General features: G+C 38.4%; 1 protein-coding gene across 3 annotated transcripts; it reads left to right on the forward strand.

The window, feature by feature from the left end:
- The first annotated feature begins 8295 nt into the window (after positions 1 to 8295).
- Positions 8296 to 25785, forward strand: LOC124836150 (uncharacterized). 3 transcript variants are annotated; one of them, XM_088101241.1, is made up of 3 exons: positions 8296 to 8489; positions 22725 to 22807; positions 23427 to 25785. In XM_088101241.1, exon 3 carries the CDS (start codon positions 23427 to 23429, stop codon positions 25563 to 25565), a length of 2139 nt encoding a protein of 712 aa, XP_087957367.1. In that variant the 5' UTR covers positions 8296 to 8489; positions 22725 to 22807; the 3' UTR covers positions 25566 to 25785. The 3 variants fall into 3 exon arrangements, with proteins under 3 accessions (XP_087957367.1, XP_087957357.1, XP_087957360.1); XM_088101231.1 differs by lacking the exon at positions 22725 to 22807 and having other exon boundaries at positions 23411 to 25785; XM_088101234.1 differs by lacking the exon at positions 22725 to 22807.
- The last annotated feature ends 1536 nt before the right edge of the window (positions 25786 to 27321 follow it).

The raw sequence follows: 27321 nt of genomic DNA on the forward strand, positions 1-27321 counted from the left end.
CATTCAACTCATTATCAACTTCATCAAGTAATGAGTCATCGTTATCCACGGCACGAAGGAAGTTGTGTAAGATATAACAAGCTAATATAATGTTTGTCATTGTCTCCAATCCATAGTGTGGTTCAGTGCCACTTGCAATGATAAGGAATCGTTTTTTCAGCACACCAAAAGTTCTTTCAATAACATTTCTCAACGATGAATGTCGATGATTAAACAACTCGTGTGGATTATGTGGCCCTCTATGTGCATATTCTTTGAGGTGATATCTGACGCCTCTATATGGAGTCAAAATTGTGCTTTTCAACATAAATCCAGCATCACCGAGGTAGTATTTTCCTACAATGTTGTACACATAAAGGTATTTAGTGACATTAATTAATAAAATCTTAAACTTCACAATATACACACTCACCTTGGGGGATAACCAACGGATCATCTCGATCAAGAGCATTTTTTAAAATTCTTGAATCAGATGCAGTGCCTTCCCACCCAGCTATAGTGTATGTGAATTTCATATCAAAATCACACGCTGCAAACACATTTTGAGTTGGCCAATCTTTTTTTCCTCGAAATCTCGAAGCATCTAATCTTGGCACCTTTACACGAACATGAGTACCGTCTATGGCACCTAAACAATCCTAAACATAAAATTAACAAGTCATCATAAAACTCAAAATTATTTTCCATCCTTTGATAAAATAACATCTTCAAATATGTTCAAATTAGTATCTTAAAGTACGGGTAAAATCGATTGTTGTTGAAGACATATGGATGAACCTCATTTCCTAAGGGTTGAATTAAAAATTATGATTCCAAAGTTAAAATAGCATCCAACACATTGTGTAAGTGTTTGCTAATCGTCGACCCAGATCGATGAAAGAAAAATGCGACACTTCAATTCTTAACATTATGGCAAATTATATGAAGAAATTGAGCAACTTGTTCCTCCATTGTCGATTGAATGACGTCCTTAACTAACCCAGTTGTTCTTAGTCTCTCACAAAGATTAATAAATGCCTCTGGACTCATCCTAATAATGTCGCGGTACCGATTAGTATGCACAATGTATGACATCAATTGCTCCCTACGACGGTCTTTGTCTGGTTGGAAATTGCTTACACTACTAGAATCACTCGAGTACATATTCAAGATACTCAACGCATGTCCAACAATGCATAACATTGTTAGTGCAGCCAGTGAAGTGGTTATTTGTAATTGTTGACGTATCGTTGTGACTATATTGAAGTCTACACCAACCACATCATCATTTATATCTTCACGGTCCAAATATGATAAATCTATTTTTTTCTTCCATCTATATTTACTTAAACAAATATATATACTATAATTAAAATCATGCATTCATATATTCATTAAACATAATTCATTTATACATTAATACATTCATATATTCATTAAAATTAAAGAAAAATAAATAACGTAACACAACAACCTGATTCATAGATTTATTATCAACTACATACATATATTTTTGACAAAAAAAAGTTAATTAATATATTCATACATTCATATATTATATATTAATATATATTAAATCAACATAATACATTGCATTCATATATTCAACCTCATAAAGCTACAAATAACCACCACTTATTAACAGATTCATATATTTATTATAAACAATGAATGTTTAACACTTACCTCTTGAAGACGTATAAAGAACTGAAGCTGGATTGAGCAATAAGTTTCCAGTCAATGTAATGCCACTCACAGATTCTCCAATCAGATAAGCAATTTCTTCTTGTGTAGATGCTAAGTTCAAATGTCAATTTACAAAGAAAATTATCACTCTAAAACAAACCAAACCTACAAACATAATTATATGAAATTATTATATAACAAAATGCTTCAACAATGCACACAAAGCTTCAAAAGAAGTTTCAATGTTACATTCAAATGTACCACTTGGCTGCCCTGACGCACCACAATCCCCCACCTTCACAAGCAACCACTCAGCCACCTCTTTCCTAACAATGGAACTGTATCAAAATTGGTTAACATCTCATACTTACACTATCGAACTCATCACAAACTCCTTTCATTATCAACAAACACAACAAAAATACAAATACTTTCGTACACTACCAACTACATACAATGATGTTGATGAACCTCCACCACCTTCCGTAGCTCACACAACGCTCCACGAGGTTGGCAATCTCCACCACCTTCACGCACGTACCTCGACCACAATCACAATACCTCCAACCAATGAACACCTACATCACAAACAAACTGTTAGAGCTGATCATCTTTCACCCATCTCCATCGACTCCTCTACATGCACTAGAGATGTTTCACTCCTCTCTGCATTTTGTTACTTTGTCTCGTTCTCGACCTTCGTCGACTGCATATACACGCATGGGATGAAGTTGCATCCTCCACCTTCATTAAACATTTTATTACACAATCCAACGTAACCATGGACAACTCAAAACACGACAAGAAGAAGTTCTCTCAGATGGGCTCCGCCAGATCCACCACTTCCTCTGCCACAACCTCCACCGAAACCTTCTTATTGGCTTCGAACCACCTGCCGCGAATGGTTTTGTTGAACACAAAGGAGCAGTCACCCCTATCGTACGTACGTGTGGACTCCGGAGTGGGCATCAACATCGGTGGCGTCGAAGTTTCGCTAACCAAACACTTCCACCAACTGTTCAAAGTTTGGTTTCGGAACTGAATACCACTCCAACGTAACCATATACATATGCTTCATCAATTTTTCCCAGCCTGGAACGGGATACGCCTGTGAGCGAACCGAATACAACACTTTTGAAATTACTTCGCAAGAGCGGAATCGAATACCACTCTCCTGGAACCGAATACGCCACCCTCATACTTCATTCCAAGCATTGTTCATCATCTTCTTTCGCTCTCAAACCTGTAGAAGCTCCTTCTTTGTCCCCATCTACAACCCTACAAATAAAAAACAACAATAAAATTGGACAAACAAGACACTATATTACTAACCACACGAGTTTCTCTTCGTCGTCTGAGCAAAAGACCCAACACCTTTCAACACTCCCTTCACACACAGCTTTCAACACTCGCTTCGCACACCTGAGGGCAGTAATATATTAAGTCTTTCTGATCCCAGAATAAATACAAGAACCTACCCAATACCAACCAGATATTAACTCCTTCTCGTGGTCAAAAGCGCTTTCAATACCATATTGCATTCTCACTGTGTGCAGGAATCTTTCTTGTGGAATGCCTCTATGAAGCAAGGTCAGCTCAGGTCAGGAATCTTTTTGTAACCACGCGAAGCCAAACTGCACTATCGTCAATCTATAGTAGTAAAAGCCTGAGCATACAATTGTTCTTCAAACTTTTTATTATCAACTCTTGCAATCGGTTCTCTGTAGAAACATGTCTAAGCGAATCGATTATATATATTAAAGTGATATATAGAGATGGAATTTAATAAAATATTGAGGGCACACATGACTTTTTACTACAAATCCCTGCTAATCTCTTCCCCATCGCGGGTTACCAAAAATCCATCCATTCCGCAAATTTGTCGTCGTTCATCCTTGCTTTTCCTCTCAAGCAAACACGAGGGCTCTTGCATTTCATCGCTCGCAAATTCACATGAACAGTGTAATTTGTTCATGCGAACACAGTGTGAGAGATGAAAGTTAAAAATAATCCTTCCGAAGAATTGAGGGATGAGAAATAAAAGGCTTAATACCCTATTTTGTCCCCAGTTTCGGTCGAAAATGTCAAATTAGTCCATCCTTTAAAAAATGCGTCAATTACGTCCTCACTTAATAAAATTTGCATCAATGAAATCCCTTCCGTTAAATCCGTACAAACGGCGTTAATTATTTTTCTCTCTTATTAAGTAACGCCGTTTGTACGGATTTAACGGAAGGGATTTCATTGATGCAAATTTTATTAAGTGAGGACGTAATTGACGCATTTTTTAAAGGATGAACTAATTTGACATTTTCGAGCGAAACTGGGGACAAAATAGGGTATTAAGCCGAAATAAAATTACAAAATAACATTTAATAATAATAATAATAATAGTAATATTAATAATAATAATAAAAATAATAATAATATTAATAATATAATAATAATAATTATTATTATTATTATTATTTCAATTTACTAAATTACCATCTTTTTAAATTTTAAAAATTAATTTTTATTTTTTTTCCTTATAAACATTTTTATAATTATATATAACATTAAGCATTATCATTTTATATTACTTTTATAATTAAGGGCATTTTGGTCAAATCTTACATTAATTTTTACAAACTTTACTTCCAAATTCATTCTCACTCATCTTCAAATCCATTAAACAAACAACAATTAATTCATCTTTAAATCCTCTCAAATCCATCTTGTTATGTAGTAAGGATATTTATGTAATAACATAAATATCTTAGATATTTTAGACAGTTAAGATATTTATCAAAGCCACTAACCACATTTTTAGGTAAGGTGGTTATTTTTATTTTGCTTATAAATACAGTGACAGGACCAAAGTCCAGGTACGTTCTCTTTATGCTCTAGAGACCCTGAATAATATTTCAGAGCAGTATCATAATCATTCCCTTGAGAGCTAAGGCTCCATAATTCACATCTGACTTGAGCGTCGGAGTATCTTTGCAGGTACCTCCCCCTCCTTTGGCGAGTATGAAGAGCAACAATTGGAGAAGAGCAAGCGTCCCAGACAGCGTCCCAGACAGCCAGGAGCAATAAAGACACACCGGACAAATGTACACCGAAACACATCTTATAAAGGGAACACAACTTTAAAATTGGACGAGAAGGAGAAAAGGTTGTTACATGGATAATTATCTTTAAGAAAATTAGAGTAAAAGCTAAATGTTCTTCCATGTTTACCTCCAACTTTTGTTGTTAATAATAATAGTAAAATTTCAATGCACTTTTTTTATATCCTTTAGTATAATTCGAAATAGTAAATATAGTATAATGAATAGTACTTGTATTATATAAAATTAAAGAAAATAAGCTTTCACATATAACTAAATTGAATTAAATGCCATATTTTTTTCTTTTTTGCTTTCTATGTTCTCCTTTTAATTCTTACATGACTAATATGCTTTATTGAACATTTTGCAGGTTTCAAAGGTGGAAATAATTCTTGAGTTGCTTTTATTTACTTCCTTATATGGAGACATGCAAAAAAATTATATGGAGACATGCAAAAAATATTTGTTTGGGATGATCCATATTTGTAAAACTTTACCGTGGTAAGGTTTTTCATAGGTATTGTGTTTTTTACCCTCAATTCCATTTTATACTTCATTTATGTCAAGCCATGTCTATAAATTAGTTAGCAATCACATTTCAACACCACAAAGCAAGTTTCTTGAACCAATAACTAAAGTGAATAAGTGTAGAAAAATAAGAAAAACTATATACAAAATTTGTACAAAAATGCAAGAGAAAAAAACATTTAACAAACTTATATAACTGGTACTATCCTTTAGCAACGTACCAAGTTGGTAACAACTTTGTTGCCTAAATTGTGTCAAACAAAACAAAATTAATCCTTTTACTAATGTTGTATAAGGATTAACTCAAATCAATCGAATAACTATAATTATCAATTTAATCCATGACTCATCATGGGTCAATTCTAATCCACTTTTGAAAAAAGGCTTAATTACCTACTTAGTCCCCATGTTCAGAGGTAATTTGCTGTTTAGTACCCGGTTTTAAAAATGTAGGCATTTGATACCTATGTTTTGAAATTTGTATCAATTGAATCCTACCCATTTAACGCCGTTATAAATCTAACGTTTTTTCTGACTGTGTATGTGATTTGTGGACGAGCGGTTATGGACGAGCGTTCGCTTCGTTGGACGAGCGTCCTCTTCTGCCTGACTGGGCGTTCGCTTCGCTGGACGAGCGTCCTCTTCTGCCTGACTGGGCGTTCGCTTCGCTGGACGAGCGTCCTCTTCTGCCTCGCTGGACGAGCGACGAGGACGCTCGTCCACAAACGCTCGTCCACAAATCACATACACAGTCAGAAAAACGTTAGATTTATAACGGCGTTAAGTGGGTAGGATTCAATTGATACAAATTTCAAAACATAGGTATCAAATGCCTACATTTTTAAAACCGGGTACTAAACAGCAAATTACCTCCGAACATGGGGACTAAGTAGGTAATTAAGCCTTGAAAAAACTATCTTAAAAAGCCTTTCAAGTGAGGGAAAAAAAACTCCAATCCCAAAGTCCCTCTCAAGTGGGGCTAAACCCACATGGAGGTCAAAATAGATAATAAAAATAAGATATATAAGAATAAAAGATAGACTATAAATAAATTAACTTGCTTTAATATTCTCAATACTCTATATCTTTCAATTTATATAGGGTTAAATATGTTTTTAGTCCCTAAACTATCAAACAATTTTGTTTTTAGTCCCTCTTTCAAACTAAGGAACCTTTTGGTCATTCACCTTTAGGAAACCATAATTTTTCATCCTCAAAAACCAACGACGTTAAAAAGAAGCTGAGCTGGCTAACGGTGGAGTGTCACGTCATTTTTTTTCTAACACTGAGTCAATCTGTCCCTTACCGTACGGTAATGCCGAACGGTATTGGTAAGGCCGAATGGTTATGATGACTGAATGACCGAACGATATTGGTAGTGACCGAACGATATTGTTAATTGCCGAACGGTATTGGTAATGGCCGAATGGTTATGATGACTGAATGACCAAACGATATTGGTGGTGACTGAACGGTATTAGTGGTGGCCGAATGGTTATGATGACTGAATGGTGAAGGTGACCGAACGGTGATGGTGACTGAATGATGATGGTGACCGAACGGTGAGGGTCAAATTGACTCAGTGCTAGAAAAAAGATGACGTGATACTCCACCGTTAGCCAGCTCAGCTTCTTTTTAACGTCGTTGGTTTTTGAGGACGAAAAATTATGTTTTTCTAAAGAGAAGAACTAAAAAGTACCTTAGTTTGAAAGATGGACTAAAAACAAAATCATATAGTTTAAGGACTAAAAACATATTTAACTCATTTATATAATATTGTCATTTATAATATATTTTGTTGAGTTTTCTTTCTTCTGAAATTTTAATATAATAATGTAACTTAATTGGGTCAGCTTAAAAAAAAGCAAATATACAATAAAAATTGTGGTTAAAAAAAATATATTTTACTATTAAAATTTATCTTTTAAAAAGTTATTTTCAATATACTTACATATAATTTTAGAGAAGCGAGTTGAATTGTGAGTTAAAAATTAAAAAAAAAAATATCAATATATTTATCGAGTTGTTCAAATAATTCAAAGTTTAATGTAAACATCATCTGAGTGTAATTTTCAATCTATAATTATGAATAAATTTTATATCTTTTAATATAGGTCAAAAGTGATGATAAAAATAAGATATATAAAAATAAAAGAGAAACTATAAATAAATTAACTTGTTTTAATATTGTCCATACTCTATATCTTTCAATTTATATAATATTGTCATTTATGATGCATTTTGTTGAATTTCTTTCTAAATTTTTAATATAATAACGTAACTCAATTGGAGTAAATTTTAAAAAAATCAAATATACAACATAAATCGTGGCTAAAATAGAATAAATTATATTTTACCATTAAAATTTATCTCTTAAAAAAATATTTTCAATATACTTAGATATAATCGTAGTGAATTAAAAATAAAAAAAATCAAATATTAATATATTTATCGATTTCTTCAATAATTCAAAGTTTTAGGTAATCGATGTATTTTCCAACTTATTATTATGAATAAATTTTATATTTTTTTTAATAAAAATAAGATATGTAAGAATAAAAGAAAGATTATAAATAAATTTTCTTGCTTTAATGGTCAATATTCTATATCTTTTAATTTATATAAATGTTCATTTATAATATATTTTGTTAAGTTTTTTTTTTCTAAATTTTTAATTATAATAATTTTACTCAATTGGATCAAATTAAAAAAAATCAAGTATACAGTCGAAATTTTGTAGAATAAATTATATTTTATTATCATCATTTATCTTTTAAAAAATTATCTTCATAATTCCATATAAAATTAAAAAATCGAATATCAATATATTTATTTATTTGTTCAAATAATTTAATGTTTGAGATAAACTTTGTCTTCAGTATATTTTTTAACACATAATTATGAATAAATTTTCTATCTTTTAATATAAGTAAAAATAGATAATAAAAATAAAATATAAAAGAATAAGAGAGACTATAAATAAATTACCTTCCTCGTAATCCTCATAAACGGGTCGCATTCAACAGGAACAGAGAAAAGGAGGAACAGGTCGCATTCAACAGGAACAGAAAAGAAGAGGAAGAGAGAGAGAGAGAGAGAGCGCACTGATTCAAAGTTTTGAGTTAAATCGCAAAGAAACCAAAAGAAGTGCGAGACGAGGCAACACTGAGTGACACACCACCTTCAGTCACCGATTCTGCCATGGTAATTTTCTCTCTTAAAGTTTTTTCTTTACAACACTAACAGTAGTAATGATTGGATACCTAGATTTAGTCAAGTTTATTCCTTTTTAGGTGTAAAAACTTACAGTAAGGTGTAAGATTTTTATTTGGTTGCCTTTGGTTTGTGTTTAGGGGAGTATATGAATCTGGAGGCTTGTTTTGTATAGGGTTAGGTGTAGAAAAAAATGGCTTTCATACAAGTTTGTGGTTTGTGAAATGGGGGAAAGGTTTGATGTTCGAACCAGAGGCTGATTCATACAATTTAGCCAATTGGAATACCTTTCGTACATCATGAGGCTGCAACTTCTAACTGTCATTTGAATGTCCTTTTTTAATCCTCTTAAAAAGCATCTTAACAAATGAGCATCACCTAGGTTTTATCTAGAGGTTATTGCGTCAAAATGATCATGGTACTCTACCACTCTATTAATATTTTTGTAAATTCAAGCCAATTAGGACCTCCTGGAAGATTCGTAACAAAAGAGGTATGCCATTGTAGTGCCTTCCCTTCAGAGTCGATTACAGCCAATTTTACACGAAAATTCTCAGGAGTTCCATTAATTGCGAACTGCGTTTTACATTGATAGATCCATTGCTGAGCTGCATCACTACTAAAGCATGGACAATCAATTCGTGCCAATCGCTTTCCACTAGAATAATTGGAATTCAAAGGACGATCTCCTCTTTGTAACTTCTCCAATAATTCGCTGATCAACAAAAGAATCAATAGCATGTGGAATTGATGATGTAATTTCCGTGAGTCGTGCTTCAAGTTTCAACGTGATCCTATTCTCCAAATGTTCCTCTTGTTCACGTATGGTTGCTTGATACCACTGATGTAGGTAGAAATAGGAACAAAACTATTCGAAGAACTACAAAAGGCTTGAGGGATTCCAATGAATGAATAGATTCCGAAAATATATTGATTTGAGGAAGATTACATGACTGTTTATTCAGAAATCAGATCCCCCACTCTGTTTAGAGTATGCTTATTTAGAGAAATGCGTTACATCAATTAATTATCAATGCCATAAATAAAACATTCTAACAAAATAATCAAAATTAAATTGATTGTTAATCAAAATTAATCTGATTTATAAACAGAATTATATTGATTTGCTGTCAGGTAGCTTCCTTACTTATCTTCCTATATCAATCTGCAACCTTCTGCTAATCTCTAGTTGACAACTATTTTGCAAGAGAGTTTTAGTGCTGTAATCTGGATGTAGTTGAAAATTTATTTACGTAAAAAATTGAAGAAACAATTTAGTGGTGCATTGGATATGAAAAGTCACATTAAATCATTTAATCTGGACAGAGAAGATTGTGGTTTTGGAGCAACAATAGACCATCCATAGGTGTTCAAGGAATTGGTTTAGGTCACATGAAGTAATGGATTGAGGTTGCTGTGTCATTGGTGTCTCAGTGCAGAATTAAGTGAAGAACAGGTTAGGTGCCTTGGTGCAGGTCAGCAGTTTGAGTTGGCAGTGCAGAATGTATTAGAAGCTCCTGGAATTGGTTGAAGTAGTTTGACTAGGGGTGTTGGCTACTAGAGTTATTCTGGTTGGGTGTAGAAGAAATTGGAGAGCAGATTTTGGGTGATTCACGTCCATGCCAGCTGTTGGAACTACGGACTTGGTTGTGATAGTAGTTGCTGGGCTTATGGAGCGTGCATGCTATGGTTAGGAGTGTGGACAAGTCTGTGAAGCTGCTGGAGCATGTCCTTATTATTTGCACTAATTAGCTGCTATTTGCTGCTGCTGGAATACATTTTTAGACCTGACACAAGTAGGGACCAGCGCTGACCAGAGTTGGAGTGATCCTTGGGTTGTGTAGGCTGCTGAAGCTGCTGGAAATGGTGTTGACTGGTAGTTGGAAATTTCCAGAATATTGTGTGCAAGGTAGGATGGAAAACTGCTGGCTGCTGGACCATTCATCATGTGATTTGGTTTGAGTAGAACCTGCTGGAATTATTAGTGTTGCAGTGCAGTGATAAAAAATAGCTACTAAAATTTTGGTTGGCGTAGTACAACCCTCTTTTCTTATTGATTAAAACTAGTTTTGGGTACTGAAATAAACTGGGTAAGGTAACTTTTGTACCAGGTAGTGGCTTAATTTTTTTTCCTGAGTTGACAGTGGCGGGGGGGTGTTGGTACAGCCTTGAGTTGAGATAGAGTCAGTGAGTGGAGAGTGGTTAGAGCAGAAAGCCTAGTGTGCGTGCAGAGTTTTCTTTGGGTTCTAGTTGCACTGGTTTGAGAGAACTCTCGGGTGTAGCATTATCCATCCTGTTGGGGGTTTTGAGTGTGTGAGAATCAAGTGCATTGGCTTGTGAATGACGTGAGTTAGTAGAATGTTGAGAGTATCTCAGGAGTTTGCCTGCAACTGTAAACTGTTCAGAATAGCACCAAAAAGGGGTGTCGAGTGGTCAGGGTATTAGGCCTGTTGTTACATCATTAGTTCTGGCCAGGTTAGCATTAAGGTGGTCCTTTTAAGTGAGTATTTCAGGGCATGGTCCTGCAGTCTTAATGGTCCAGTGTAGCATTCAGAGTGGTCCAAAATAGTTGGTTTTCAGAGGGAAAATTCTGCGGGTGTTTATATGGTCCAGATGTACCGTGAAATGGTATAGGTCGAGGGAGATATTAGGAGCTAGATTTGCAGCGTTATTACCCAGTCTAGGTCCACTTTGGCAATACATTTGAAAGGTCTATTTCTTTTAAATGTATGGTTGTGAACTATCATCACCGTGTATGCGTTAACTGCCCTGCATAAAGTATAGGACTATTCGAGTTTGTTTGAGCTGCCAAACTCCTTTGTATAGCTTGGACTTATCCTGGACGCTTTTATGATATATTGCAAGGCTGCATTCAATTGTTGACAGGTTTTATAATTTCCTTCCGCATCTTTATACTTGGCAATGGTGTTTTGCTGCTGGTTGAGAGCTATAGACAGCAGAAATGTTGCAGCTAGCTGCAGTCTCTCCCATGGCTATGTTTGGATGTCTTTAGTAGTTATTTTCAAACTGTTTGGGGTGTTATGTTCTGTTCTGCTTGCTCAGGAAATAGGGTTGCAGCAGTCAGTCAAGACATTAGTGCTTGAGTTCAGTTTCTGGTTCTGTTTGGTGCAGTGTTTTGGGGGTTTAAGATGCTAGATTTGGTCCTATTCTTATCTGTTAGGTTCCAGACTTGGGAACCTAATATCAATTCTCACTTTCACTCCAAGAAACACAGAAAGATTGGAAGAAATCAATTGTATTCACAGTAAAAGGTTTGTACAAACAGCACCCAGAGGCATAACCCTCTTCAACAGGTAAGTACCCGTTAACAATCTAAACAATCAACAACCCATAACTCTTCTAACCAGCCAGTATTTATACCATCTTACACGCTCCCCCCCTTAACTGTCCTAGACAGTTAGTTTGTTATAGTCAGTTGCACTTATTCCTTCTCTCATACACTAACCACCTTTTCTTATTCCTATCAATACCCCCTCCTTCATCATCAACCTTGTCCCCAAGGTTGAAATCAGGGTACTGCTCCTTGATTGTTATTTCATCTTCCCAAGTGGCCCCTTCTGGCCCTCCTTGTTGCCATTCGACCAGCACCTGCTGCACACTTCTGCCTTCTTCGGTCCTCTGCCTCCTTCCCAAAATTTTCATGGGCCAAAACGAAGGCCCCTCTGCCTGCAGGTCCGGTGGTAACTCCCTCTCCGCCTGATGTTCTCCTAATGCCTTTTTCACCTGTGAAACATGGAACACAGGATGTATTCGAGCTGTCTCTGGCAGCTGCAGCTTACAGGCTGCCTCCCCTACCATCTGAATTATCCTGAACGGCCCAAAGTATCTGGCTGATAGCTTTGGGTGGAGTCTGGTAGGCATCGAGGATTGCCTATGGGGTTGTATCTTCAAATACACCCAGTCCCCTACTGCCACGTTCGCAACCCTCCTCTTTTTATTAGCTTGTCGCACCATAAGATCTTGCGCGCGCTCAAGATGAAACTTCAATTGTTTCAAAGCTTCGTCCCTGGTTTGAAGCTCTTGATTCACAGCCTCCACTAGAGATTCACCAGGAATGAATCTGTGCAAGGAGGGAGGTGCTCGCCCGTGGACAGCCTCAAAAGGGGTGCATCGGATTGCCCCTTGATAGCACGTGTTATACCAAAACTCCGCCCACGATAACACAGTCATCCACCCTTTTGGCTGCTCTGAACAGAAACACCTGAGATATCCTTCTAACACCCGGTTCACCACCTCTGTCTGCCCGTCCGTCTCCGGGTGATACGCGGTGCTCATTTTTAACTGCGTCCCTTGGCCTTTGAACAATTCATTCCAGAACATGCTTAAGAACAAAGGGTCTCTGTCGGTCACGATGGATTTTGGAATCCCATGCAACCGTACTACTTCTCTTAGAAAAATCTCAGCCACCGTCCTTGCCGAATAAGGATGCTTGAGTGGTATGAAATGGGCATACTTGCTCAGTCGGTCCACCACCACCAAAATAGCGTCGTACCCCTGAGACTTAGGCAGCCGCACCACGAAATCCATGCTAAGCTCTTCCCATATTGCATTCGGAATGGGCAAGGGTTGTAGTAATCCTTGCGGTGATGACGCTAAATACTTGTGTTGTTGGCACACAAGACATTTAGCCACGAACTTTGTAATGTCCTTTTTCATCCCCACCCAAAATAAGGACTGAGCTATCCTCCTATACGTCCGGTAAACTCCTGAATGACCCCCCATCTGTGTTAGGTGAAACTCTGCCATCAATCTTGGTAGCCACGAAGACTGCGCCGACAACACCAACCTCCCCTTGTAGTGCAGTCTTCCATGTTCTATCGTGTATGCTGGGTGAGAATTTGGGTCCACCTCTATCTCTTCTATCACCTTACGTAGTTTCTCGTCCTTGGCTACCTCCTTCATTACTTCTTCGAAATCTTGCCAATAGGGCCTGGCTATCACCGACAACTCCTTATCTTCGTCGTTCACCCCCTCATCTCTTCGGGACAACGCATCTGCCACTCGGTTGGTAGTCCCCACCTTATATATGATTTCAAAATCGTATCCCAGCAATTTAGCTATCCAGTTTTGTTGATTCTGTGTCGTGATACGCTGCTCCAAGAGATACCGGAGGCTCCTCTGGTCAGTGTGGACTATGAATCTCTGTCCCAAAAGATAAGGACGCCAATGCTGGATCGCTAATACCAGAGCCATCAGTTCTTTTTCATAAATGGACTTGCTGAGAGCTCCTTAAGATAAGGCCTTGCTGAAAAAGGCTATCGGCTTCTTCCCCTGCATCAATACAGCGCCAACCCCTTTGCCCGACGCATCACACTCAATGTGAAAGGGTTGCTGAAAATTTGGGAGGGACAATACCGGGGCTGTCGTGACGGCTGTCTTCAACGCTTGCCATGCCTCCTCTGCTTTCTCATTCCAGGTGAATCCTCCTTTTTTCAATAGATCCGTTAGAGGCCTGGCAATTTTGCCGTAGTCCCTGATGAACCTTCGATAATACCCCGACAAACCCAAAAATCCCCTCACACTCTTCACTGATTTTGGCCACCACCGCCTTTATCTTTTCATCGTCCATCTCCACGCCTTTGTGAGAGATAATGTGTCCCAAGTATTTGACTTGGGTTTGCCCGAACTCACACTTCCTCCGATTGGCCACCCACTGATCCCGTCTCAGTGTTGACAGGACTTTCCCAACGTGCTCCAAGTGCTCCTCCCAAGTTCGACTGTAGACCAATATATCGTCGAAGAATACGAGCACAAACTTCCGCAAATAGGGCTTGAAGAGATGGTTCATAGTGCTCTGGAATGTTGCCGGCGCGTTGGTGAGCCCGAAAGGCATCACGACAAACTCGTAATGTCCCTGGTGCGTGCGGAACGCCGTCTTCTCGATATCCTTCTCGGCCATGCGGATTTGGTGGTACCCGGCCTTCAAGTCCACCTTAGAAAAATAGGAAGCCCCCCCTAACTCGTCCAACAGCTCTTCTATCACCGGTATGGGAAACTTATCCGGCACCGTCGCTCTATTCAGGGCTCTGTAGTCTATGCAGAAACGCCAACTGCCATCTTTTTTCTTGACTAAAATTACTGGGCTGGAGTACGGGCTATGGCTCGGACGGATCACCCCCGATCGGAGCATCTCCGAAACTTGCTGCTCGATCTCATCTTTCATTACATGTGGGTATCGGTACGGCCTGACATTGATCGGACCAATTCCCTCTTTAAGGTGTATCTGATGCACCGTCTCCCTGCTAGGTGGCAACCCCTCAAGCTCCGTGAACACCACGTCATGTTGTTCTAGTAAATCCCCCATCTGCTGCTTCTGTTTTTCCGTAAGGCCTGAACACTTTGGGCTGCCTGTATGGGTCTCGCACAGGCCCAACTCCCAGACCAAAAAACATGTTGTCACCTCATCTATTTTTTTTAAAGCTTCGGGGCCCACCACCCTCCTCTCTAACGTGGGATCCCCTTGTACAATTATCCTCTTATCTCCTTGTCTGTACTTCATCGTTAAAACTCTCCAGTCCACCGTCACCTCCCCAAGCTTTGCTAGCCACTCTACCCCTAAGATGACCTCCACCCCTCCGAGCTCGAAGATGTAAAAACGTTCCACGACTTGAGCCTCTCCTATCTCCAACGCTACCTTTTCGCAACAGCCACTGATTCTCTTCCTCTGCCCGTCCCCCAGACTCACCAAATACGGCTGTGTTTTTGTCACCGTCATCCGCAGTTCCTCCACCAACCGTCGATCAATGAAATTGTGGCTCGCGCCACTATCAATTAGAATTAATACCTCTCTTTGTCCGATGTGTCCTCGTAACTTCATTGTCTTGGGTGTCGTCAGTCCTCCGGCGGACAGTGCCGACAACTCCATTGTCGCAAGGCTCGTCTCCGACACTTCTTCGCCTTCTACCTCCTCCTCTTCCTCAACCACAATTAGCATTTTGAGGCCCCTCTCTGGGCAGCGATGGCCGGGACTGAAGGGTCCGCCGCATCTGAAACAACGACCCTCTTCCCTTCGTTTAAGATACTCCGGGTAAGGTAGATTGCGAACAGTCCGATCACCTCCGCCGCTAGTAGCCAGCCCCTTATTCCGTCCCTGTGTCGCGTCTTTATTAACAGACCCCACACTTTCCGCCGTTCCTCCTCGCACCGTCACCGAACCCGACGCCTTCCCCCAAGAATTCTGATTCTTGGATAACCACCCTCCTCCGGTCTTCGTGCATAATTTCTCCACATCCCTCGCCACTCGCATGGCGGTCATCAAATCCGGTGGATCATGTGGCCGGACATGATCGCCCACCTCTTCCCTCAGACCGGACAGGAAATACCCCATGATCTGCTCCTCGGGTATCTGGGTCGTCTGCCCCACCAGAACTTCAAAATCGCGTATGTACTCCTCCATCGGTCCCGACTGTCGTATGGTTGACAGCCTTTCATACACCGTTCCTCGTGTTCCTCCTCCAAAACGGATACCAAGAGCTCTCTTCAACCCATCCCAAGAAAGGTTCTTGGTTTTCTCTCGCCAGAATCGGAACCAGCTTCCGGCGTAGCCATCCATACTGATAAAGGCCAGTTCCAGTTTCTCCTCCTCCGCCACCTTCTGTACTTCGAAAAACTTCTCTGCTCTGCCAATCCATACCCAAGGTTCGCCCCCCTCAAAGGCTGGTAATTCGACTCGTTTCCTCCATTGGCTCATACCTCCTTGGTTACCGTCTCCATTTCTTCCCCCTCCGTCGCTTGGACCACCACCATTATCGTTCACCGACGACTCACTCTCCCCCTGTTGCCTCCCGTGGTTATTGCGGTGATGTTCTCCAAGCGCCTTCAAGATTGCCTGGACGTCCTGGCGTATCGCCGCCGTCTCTTGTCGCAACGCCCCCGTATCAGCTTTCGTCTCTGCAATTGCCACTTCGACCGCCTCTAAGTGCCCTTCGACTACCACCATTCTTCCCTCCATCTCTACGTGCGATAACACTCCGATTGGGTATCCGGCAGGTCGGACCAAATGTTAGGTTCCAGACTTGGGAACCTAATATCAATTCTCACTTTCACTCCAAGAAACACAGAAAGATTGGAAGAAATCAATTGTATTCACAGTAAAAGGTTTGTACAAACAGCACCCAGAGGCATAACCCTCTTCAACAGGTAAGTACCCGTTAACAATCTAAACAATCAACAACCCATAACTCTTCTAACCAGTCAGTATTTATACCATCTTACACGCTCCCCCCCTTAACTGTCCTAGACAGTTAGTTTGTTATAGTCAGTTGCACTTATTCCTTCTCTCATACACTAACCACCTTTTCTTATTCCTATCATTATCTGTTATGATTACTGGTGGTGCTGACTGCCACACTTTAAGGAATTTAAGCTGTTTGGGTGAACGTAGGTGCTACTTTGGCATGTAATGGCTGTCATATAATTTTGCGAATAATTCTATCCTGTCACATACGTTTCTGATGCTTGTTTGGGTACTGTGGCAACCGAATTGCTGCAGCCATTTGCCATTTTTTTTTCCTGTTTTAATGCTTTCTGTTAATTACCAATAGTTGTTTGACTCTCAAGCGAATTGGAGATTTTTCGTGCTGTTTCCGTGGGTTCTAGCAGCAAGGAATTGTTGCGGCTGGACCATTTTTGGGGACATGTGTTTGACAGGCAGTTTCCAAAGTTTTCTAATCTGTTGTTAGACTTATATAGGTGCTGTTTTGAGGTGTCCTTGGCTGCAACACAGCGGCGGTGATTGCCTTGTAAATTGCGTGAAAATGTTGCTTGGATAGTGATGGAAACCCAACTCGTTTGGGTCATGTAGGTTTACTGGTTTGGCAGTTTGAGGGCTGCCCGAACCCAGTTGAGGCTGCTATACGGCTGCAACTAGTTTTAGGTTGTATTTTCACAAGCCAAACACTGTTGTTTGTGTTAGAATAATTACTGTTACATATCATCATTAAGGCTAGTCTGCTAGACCAGTAATGAGTAGTACCTAATTCTGTACCTAGAGGTCTAGTGCAGACTCTTGGTATTCCATGTACTCTTGCTTTTTCAATATATATAGAAGATAATGAGAGGGATCTGTTAAGCCCTCAAGAATATATGTTTATCAGTTTTCAATCTCAAGTTGGTATCAGAGCAGGTTCATCCTGCTCTGGTTTCTGTCATGGGTTGTCTACCAGCATTGTCATTGTTGTTCGCATCTGTCCGATGCCCTTTGCCATTGTCCGCGGTTGTCTTGTCACTACCTGCAGCTGTCAACTGCAGTTTAAAGCTCTTCAACTTGGTTCTCTGCCATCTCACATCTGTCCGTCGTTGTCCGCCGCCGAACGTCGCCATTCGTCGTCACTGTTCTGTCCAGTGACCACTGGATCTGGTTCGTCTCTTCACGCGACGACCATCCCCACCGGTGCCGGAGTCTGATTCTCCTACACGCTCCGCCACGTGCAGCTTCTTTGTGCACTGCAAATAGGCGCGTACTGTTCACGTGCAGCTTCTCTCTCTGTTCTGACCCTCAAAACCCTACTTCAGTGAAGTCCAGAAGCTCCCCTTGAAGAAAACCCTAAGAAACTCTCTCAGCTTTTTGGTTCCTCACTGTCTCGTTTTTTCTGTCTGCTTTTTTTATCAAGAATGGCGTCTGGAAGTGTTCTTTCTTTCTCTAGAAGTCCCTCCATTACTTCCGAAAAGCTAAACGGAAAGAATTATCTGTCTTGGTCTGCTGCCGTGGAAATGTGGTTCCTCAGTCAAGGGCATTATGACCACCTTGAGCAGGATGGAAGCCAAGTACCTTCTGAAAAAGCTGAACAATGGAAACAAGCAGATTTCCACACCTTGAGCAGGATGGAAGCCAAGTACCTTCTGAAAAAGCTGAACAATGGAAACAAACAGATTTCCAATTGTGTGCCCTATTGGGGGCAATCTGTGGAACCCCGACTTTTGATATCTCTTAGAGCATTCAAAACATGTCACTCTTTTTGGAAGAAAGCTCAAAGCATTTATGCTAATGATATTCAACGTCTCTATGATACAGCAAACAAGCTTGCATGTCTCAAAATGACAGACCATGATATGGTCTCCTTCATGACTGAAGCCCAAGTAGCTGTGGAAGAGTTGAGAATGTTCTTGGAAGTGGAATCTTCGGAAGACATCAAGAAGAAGCTTGACAAGTATTATATGGTGATGATCCTCCGTGCTTTACATCCAAATTTGAATCATATCAGAGATAAACTTCTGACAAGTCATGAGGTCCCTTCCTTGGAAGCCTTGACCACACGTCTTCTTCGTGTTCCAGTGCCTCAATCTCAGGAAGCTCATGAAACAATGGAACCATCTGTCATGATTGCCACGCGAGGAAGAGGAGGACGTGGCACTAGAGGAGGAGGATGTGGAGGTCGGGGACGTCCACAGTGCACTTACTGTAAGAGGGTGGGTCACACCCAAGAAAGTTGCTACTCCTTGCATGGTTTTCCTTCAAAAACCGTCAATATCTCTAAGGCTGAAACTCCCACTTCCGACTCCAAGTTCACTGAAGAAGAGTATCAAGAGTATCTGCGATTAAAGTCTAACAGCTTGGCCCAATCATCTCAATCCCCAAGTACATCCACAACTTGCATTTCTCAATCCATGGAAGGTCAATTCATGGGTAATTGACTCAGGTGCTTCTGATCACATCTCTGGTAATACCTCATTGTTCTCAACCCTTTCCCTCCAAGAAAAACCCCATTTCATTACCCTTGCAAATGGCTCTAAAACTTGTTCAAAGAAAGTCGGTCAAGTCTCCCTCTCTAACTCTGAAATCTGTTCTTTTTGTCCCTAATTGTCCATTCAATTTACTTTCCTTAAGTCAGTTAACCAAAATGTTACATTGTTTAATAACTTTTGATTCAAAATCTTTTCTTATACAGGAGCGTGGCTCGGGGAGACAGATTGGAGAAGGATATGAAGCTGGAGGTTTATACCATTTTGGATCTCGTCCACGGGTATCCTGTGTTGCAGCTCTTCCCCCTAAAGTGTTACATGACCGATTTGGCCATCCTAACTTGTCAAAGTTAAAAAAGATGTGTCCTGAACTTAGTGGTCTTCAGACTTTAGAATGTAAGTCTTGTCAACTAGGAAAACATGTTAGATCTATCTTTCCTAAAAGGTCTCAATCAATGTGTAATTCTAGTTTTTCTATTATTCATTATGATGTCTGGGGACCTAGTCACATCTCTTCTTTTGGTTTTAGGTATTTTGTTACATTTATTGATGAGTATTCTAGATGTACTTGGGTTTATCTACTGAAAGATCGCTATGAATTGTTACTCATCTTCACATCCTTTTTGAATGAAATCAATAACCAATTTGGTCAAGTAATTAAAATCTTAAGAAGTGATAATGCTAAAGAGTATTTCTCCTCCACTTTTTCTGCAATCCTTAGATCCCATGGTATTTTGCATCAGTCCACTTGTCCTCATGCACCCCAGCAAAATGGTATAACCGAAAGAAAAAATAAACACTTGGTTGAAACTGCTCGTACCCTTTTGCTTGGTGCCCATATTCCTGTTCATCACTGGGGGATGCCATCTTAACTGCATGTTTTCTTATTAATAGGATGCCCTCCTCCTCTCTCAATAATAAAGTCCCTTTCTCCATTCTCTTTCCCAATGATCCTCTCTTTCACACCCCTCCTCGAGTTTTTGGTTGTGTCTGTTTTGTTCACGACATGTCTCCGGAGCTAGACAAGCTCTCCGCTCGTGCGATCAAATGTGTCTTTTTAGGCTATTCTCGGCTTCAAAAAGGGTACCGGTGTTACTCTCCTGAAACCAAGAAGTACTACATGTCTGCCGATGTTACATTCTTTGAACATACACCTTTCTTCTCTCCATCTGTTCAAGATGTTCATATCCTCCAACAGGTCCTTCCTCTTAATGTCTCAGTCAATCCAAGTCATGCTCAAGGTCCTCCCGAACCTTCCTCTCCACATATTGATATCTTCTGCCACAGTACCCCGATGGGTAGTCCTCTTCCAGAAAATGGTGGATCTCCTCCTTCAGATTCTTCTCCCTCGCCGCCTCCTGCCACGCCTCCTGGTGAAAATGATTCTGGTTGGCCCATTGCTCTCAGAAAAGGTACTCGTTCCACTCGAAACCCTCATCCCATTTATAATTTTCTTAGCTATCACAGACTGTTGCCCTCCTTTTATTCCCTTTTATCCTCAATGTCTTCTGTGGTTATACCCAAAAATGTGAAAGAAGCACTTGATCGTCTTGGATGGCGACAAGTCATGATTGCAGAAATGCAAGCTCTTGACCACAATAATACTTGGGAGCTTGTGTCACTTCCCCCGGGCAAAAAGGCTGTTGGTTGTCGATGGGTATATGCAGTTAAAGTCGGCCCTAATGGTGATTTTGATAGGCTAAAAGCCCGGCTAGTTGCAAAAGGATACACTCAGGTTTATGGCCTTGATTATTGTGACACCTTTTCTCCTGTGGCCAAGATGACTACCATTCGTCTTTTCTTCGCAATGGCAGCTATTCGTCAATTGCCACTTCATCAATTGGATATCAAAAATGCCTTTCTCCATGGTGATCTTGAGGAAGAAGTTTATATGGAGCAACCTCCTGGGTTGGTTGCTCAGGGGGAGTCTGGTATGGTTTGCAAATTGCACCGATCTCTATATGGGCTCAAGCAATCACCACGTGCTTGGTTTGGAAAATTCAACGCCATTGTTCAAAAATTTGGGCTAAAACGCAGTGAAGCAGATTACTCAGTCTTTTATTATCATTCGTCTCTCGGGAAATGTGTTTACTTAATAGTATATGTTGATGATATAGTCATTACAAGAAATGATACTGCTGGAATATCTCAATTGAAGGAGTACCTGTGTAAACAGTTCTAAACCAAGGATCTTGGAAGCCTCAAATACTTCTTAGGCATTGAAGTAGCTCAGTCAAAAGATGGAGTTGTAATCTTCCAAAGGAAGTATGCTCTGGATATTTTGCAAGAAACAGGCATGATTGATTGTAGACCGGTTGATAGTCCTATGGACCCAAATAAAAAATTAACAGTAGAAGAAGGTGAGTTATTCTCCGACCCGGAGAGATATAGGATGCTAGTTGGAAAACTAATCTATCTCACTATTACAAGGCCGGATCTATCTTTTGCAGTTGGAGTGGTTAGTCAGTTCATGCAAGTTCCATGTGTTGGCCATTGGAATGCTATCATTCGCATTCTAAGATATGTGAAAAAGGCTCTCAGGCAAGGGTTGTTATATGAAGAAAAAGGAAGCCTTCAGGTATCAGGATATTGTGATGTCGATTGGGCAGGTTCTCCTATTGATAGACGATCTACTACTGGATATTGTGTTTTTCTTGGAGGAAACATTATCTCATGGAAAAGTAAGAAGTGGCTCGATCAACAGCTGAAGCTGAATATAGGGCAATGGCGTCACTAACATGTGAACTTATATGGGTGAAGTAGTTCCTTCAAGAGCTTAGCTTCTGTGACATCCAGAGTATGAAGATGTATTGTGATAACCAAGCTGCTCTTCACATTGCATCAAATTCAGTGTTTCACGAGAGAACTAAACATATAGAAATTGATTGTCATTTTGTTCGGGAAAAGTTATTGTCAAAAGAAATATGTACCGAGTTTGTTGGATCAAATGACCAACTTGCAGATGTGTTACCAAGTCATTAAGGGGACCTCGGATTGAGTTTATTTGTTCCAAGCTTAGTACATACAATCTGTATGCTCCAGCTTGAGGGGGAGTGTTAGAATAATTATTGTTACATATCATTATTAAGGCTAGTCTGCTAGACCAGTAATGAGTAGTACCTAGTTCTGTACCTAGAGGTCTAGTGCAGACTCTTGGTGTTCCATGTACTCTTGCTTTTTCAATATATATAGAAGATAATGAGAGGGATCTGTTAAGCTCTCAAGAATATATTTTTATCAGTTTTCAATCTCAAGTGTTTGAAAGTCTATAATGTAGCTAAGGTTGTGGTATGTGATGACTGAAGCTGTTATGTTTTGAAATGCTATATGCTCAGGAGATAAGAGTATATAGAATGAATGATTGTCCGCATAGGTAACCCAAAATTTTTGAGGACAAATTTTTGAAGTTAAGAAGAATGTAAGACTCGGGAAATTAGTAGATGCCTAAGCCTAATTTAATTATAGAATAAAGAATAGGAGTTGACATAGTGGTAATGTGATGTGTGTATGTGGTTTGTGGCGCAGATGTGGAATTGAAGATGTAATTTCCATGAGTTGTGCTTCAAGTTTCGATGTGATCCTATTCCCCAAATGTTCCTCCTGTTCATGTAAGGTTGCTTGATACCACTGATGTAGGTAGAACTAGGATCAAAACTATTCGAACAACTACAAAAGGCTTGAGGGATTCCAATGAATGAATAGAATCCGAAAATATATTGATTTGTGGAAGATTAAAAGACTGTTTATGCAGAAATCAGATCCCCACTCTGTTTAGAGTATGCTTATTTATAAAAATGCATTACATCAATTAATTAGCAATGCCATAAATAAAAATTCTAAACAAAATAATCAAAATTAAATTGATTGTTAATCAAAATTAATCTGATTTATAAACAGAATTAAATTGATTTTCTGTCACGTATCTTCCTATATCAATCTGAAACCTTCTGCTAATCTCTAGTTGACAATTATTTTGCAAGAAAGTTTTAGTGCTGTAATCTGGATGTAGTTGAACATTTATTTACGTAAAAAATTGAATAATCAATTTAGTGGTGCATTGAATGTGAAATGTCACATTAAATCATTTAGTCTGGATAGAGAAGATTGTGGTTCTTCTCTGTCATGATTCCTAAATTATTTTATTTATATGCATTATGAAGTGTTTTTAATACCACTTTTTGGTGCTTAAATATCCCATTTATGGTCGAAAGGGTGCTTGATATGCAGATGAAGAAGAAGAAGAAATCAGATACAGAAAGGCAGCATGACGACTACAATGAATTTAAGAGCAATGAAGATAAAGATGATAGTCAATACAAAATGAAGGAGTGGAAGAAGAAAACACTGAGTGAAGTAGGAAAAAGTAAGGAGTATAATGAATTTGAAAGAAATGAAGGTGAAGATGATGCCCATAGTAAGAAGAGGAAGAAGAAAAAATGGAGTAGAGAAAGCAAAAGTAAGGAGTATGAAGTCTTTGAAAAGAATGAAGGTGAAGGTGAAGCTGATGCCAAAGGTAAGGAGAGGAAGAAGAAAAAACTGAGGGAAGAAGTCAAATGTAAGGAGTATGATGAGTTTGAAAACAATGAACGTGAAGATGATGCCCAAGGTAGGAAGAGAAAGAAGAAAAAATGGAGTAAAGAAAGCAAAAGTAAGGAGTGTAATGTCTTTGAAAGGAATGAAGGTGAAGATGATGTGAAAGATAAGAAGAACAACAAACTGAGTGAAGAAGCAAAAAGTAAGGAGTATAATGAATTTGACAGCAATGAAGTTGAACACAATGCCCAAGGTAAGAAGAAAAAAATGAGTAAAGAAAGCAAAAGTGAAGAGTATAAGGTCTTTGAAAGGAATGGAGGTGAAAGCTATTCCGAAGGTAAGAAGAGGAAGAAGAAAAAATTGAGTACAGAAAGAAAAAGTAAGGAGTATGAAATCTTTGAAAAGAATGAAGGTGAGGGTGAAGGTGATGCAAAAGGTAAGGAGAGGAAGAAGAAACAACTAAGGGAGGAAGGCAAAAGTAAGGAATTTGAAAACAATAATGGTGAAGATGATGCCCAAGGTAGGAAGGGGGAGAAGAAAAAGTTGAGTAAAGAAAGCAAAAGTGAGGAGTATAATGTCTTTGAAACGAATGAAGGTGAAGATGATGCCAAAGGTAAGAAGAAGAGAAAAAAACATGGTGAAGAAAGCAAAAGCAAGGAGTATAATGAGTTTGAAAATAACGAAGGTGAAGGTGATGCCCAAGGTAAGAAGAGGAAGAAGAAAAAATTGAGTAAAGAAAACAAAAGTAAGGAGTATAATATATTTCAAAGGAATGAAGGTGAAGACAATGTTGAAGGTAGGAAGAGTAAGAAGGAAAAAATGATTGAAGACAGCAAAAGCAAGGACAAAAATATAATGACAAAGAAGAAAGCCAAGGAAGATAATGGTGACTCTTCTAATCCTGAACACAGTGTATTATCCAAACCCAAACGGGTAACTTTTTCTGATCAAGTGGATGTTTGTTGTGATGGCTTAGTCCGTGGGAAACGGTTCACACCAGAAGAAGATGAGCAGATTAAATCGGCTGTTTATAATTTTATAGAGTCTCGTGGTTTGGGAGAGGAAGGTCTAGATATGGTTCTCCATTGCCAGGCTCATCGGGAAATTAGACATTGTTGGAAGGAAATTGCAGCAGCCTTACCCCACAGGCCAGTGTATAGTGTGTATACTCGTGCCCATATTTTGTTTGAAAGGGGTGAGAAGCGAAGGTGGACACCTGAAGAGTATGAATTTTTACGGAAGGTCAAGGAACAACATGGATCTAATTGGAGACAAGTAGCTGACGCATTGGGCAAAAATCGAATTCATGTAAAGGATGCATGGCGTAGAGTGAAATTAAGAAATACAAATAAAGGACGATGGACCCAAGAGGAGTATCAAAAGTTATTTGATTTAGTGAACCTGGACCTACGTGTGAGGGCTTCACAGGGTTATAGAAAATCAAAACATGGTATGTTGCGAGATAATATTGGTTGGGAGGCAATTGGTGAAAAGTTGGCCACTAGAAACTCCGTGAGCTGCTGCCACAAGTGGTATGATAAATTAAGATCACCCATGGTTGCTACTGGTGCCTGGAGTGATACTGATGACTATCGCCTGGTCGATGCTTTATATAATTTGGATGCGTGCTGCATGGAGGAGGTGGATTGGGACAATCTGCTTGAGCATAGGACTGGTGAGGCATGTAGAAAACGGTGGAACCAAATTGTCCGATATATTGGGGAGCATGGGGGGAAGCCATTTGCTGAGCAGGTTGAAATTCTTGCAAAAAGATATTGCCCCAACTTATTGCAAGAAAGAGAGGCCTTTGATGCAAAACCTTTGGTTTGTTGAGATTATGTTTAGAAATGTGTAGGTTTATGTAATAATAATAAGTCACATAGCAGAAAGGTAAGATTTGGTTGTTTGGGCTAAACGAGGATGGTGGGTATTTTGGGTAAGAAAGGTGTAAGGTAGGTTTTTGTTTTGGCTGGTATTTCTCTTCGAATAGCTTTGCCAATGAAACCGCTCGTAACAATGATTTGGTGATGTAATATTTTTCAGATTTCTTTTATTTTCTCTTGTGTGTTTGATGTATCGGAAGTTATTTTAAATAGGTTTAATGTTGATTTTGGTTCCTAAGTCCAATAAGTTTATTTAAAGTAGTCCTAACTCTTGTTTAAATGTTTATATTTATCCTATATTTTCAAAAAACGGTTTAAATTAATTTTTTTTACACAAATGACAGAAATACGTGATAAAATTAGTCCAATTAACATGATAATGTTAAAAGTCATATATATATATATATATATATATATATATATATATATAAATAAAATTTATGAAACACAGTTTAATTCTTTTTAAAAACAATTAGCTATATTTAATTTATTAATTTAAATTTGAATAACTGACCCAAAAATAATAATATTTTTACTCATATTATTAATTATTTTTTAACTTAGCATAATTTCAGAAACTAAGAATATTGAAAAATATATTGGAAACATTTTATCTGTCTTACTATTAATTGGTAATGTAAAATAGTTATTAGTTATAATATATATTAAGGAAGATGAAGAGAGAATTAAATTATATGTACGATCCTTTTAATATGAAATCATCTAAAACAAAAGAGAAGGTTGATTCGGATTAAAAGTAACTTATTCTAAGATTAAGTGGATTAGTAATATAAGTTTCAAAAATATCATCAAGGATTAGTTTAAGTCTTTGTTAAGTTGTAGAGAGCAAGTTCTTTTATGTGCAAGAACCTTTTTCGATTGTCATTAATCTTGAAATACTTTGGATTAGTTAAGGTTATAAGATAAAAATGAAGATCTTTTTCTCATCTTTGTATAGACCTTACGGAATTGAAAGTGGTAGAACAAACTCATTTAGACTCTATTTATTTTGATTAAATACCATTAAACAATAATAAGCAAGTTTTATACATAAGATTATGCGAGACATTGTTTGTTACACTTGTTCTCTTTACTTCGTATATTGAGCAAGAGTCTCATTAGACAATATGCATGCACACGGTATTGTGTGTTTAACCTGTTTCTTGTGCTTTAACCTGCTTTTACCTAAATCCAATAAGTATAATTCAATTTAATACTTACACACAAAAATGTATATTAAAGTGAATGTTATCCTTGAAGAGTAAATTTCAAGTATTAAGAGAAGTTGTTTTAATAATAAAGTTTGATGTTGATGCTAAAGATATATTAGTGTTATAATTTTCTTTGTATGTTTTTGAAAGTCTTAAACAAAAAGTATTCAAAATAGTTTCACTTTAGCACACAACTAATATTAAAATTAACCAAAATTTTTTTACTTGGAAAGATTAAAAATGAGAAAAATATTTTATGATTATATTAAACTATTCAGGTTTTAAGTAATTGATTAAATTACTCTTGAGATATTTTAGAATAGGATAATCGATTATTAATTTTATTGATTAAAACGAAATGTATAATAATGTGTTATTAGTTCATGGAAATAATCAATTAACTTCTTTAATAATTGATTAATTTTATTTTCTCTAATAAAAAAAACTGAAATAAATTATTAACTCCCGTAATTATAGATAAAAACAAAAAGTATT

The sequence above is a fragment of the Vigna umbellata genome, chromosome 1 (assembly GCF_029865625.1).
Source record: "Vigna umbellata cultivar VRB3 chromosome 1, Vumbellata_1.0, whole genome shotgun sequence".
Lineage (NCBI taxonomy): Eukaryota > Viridiplantae > Streptophyta > Magnoliopsida > Fabales > Fabaceae > Vigna > Vigna umbellata.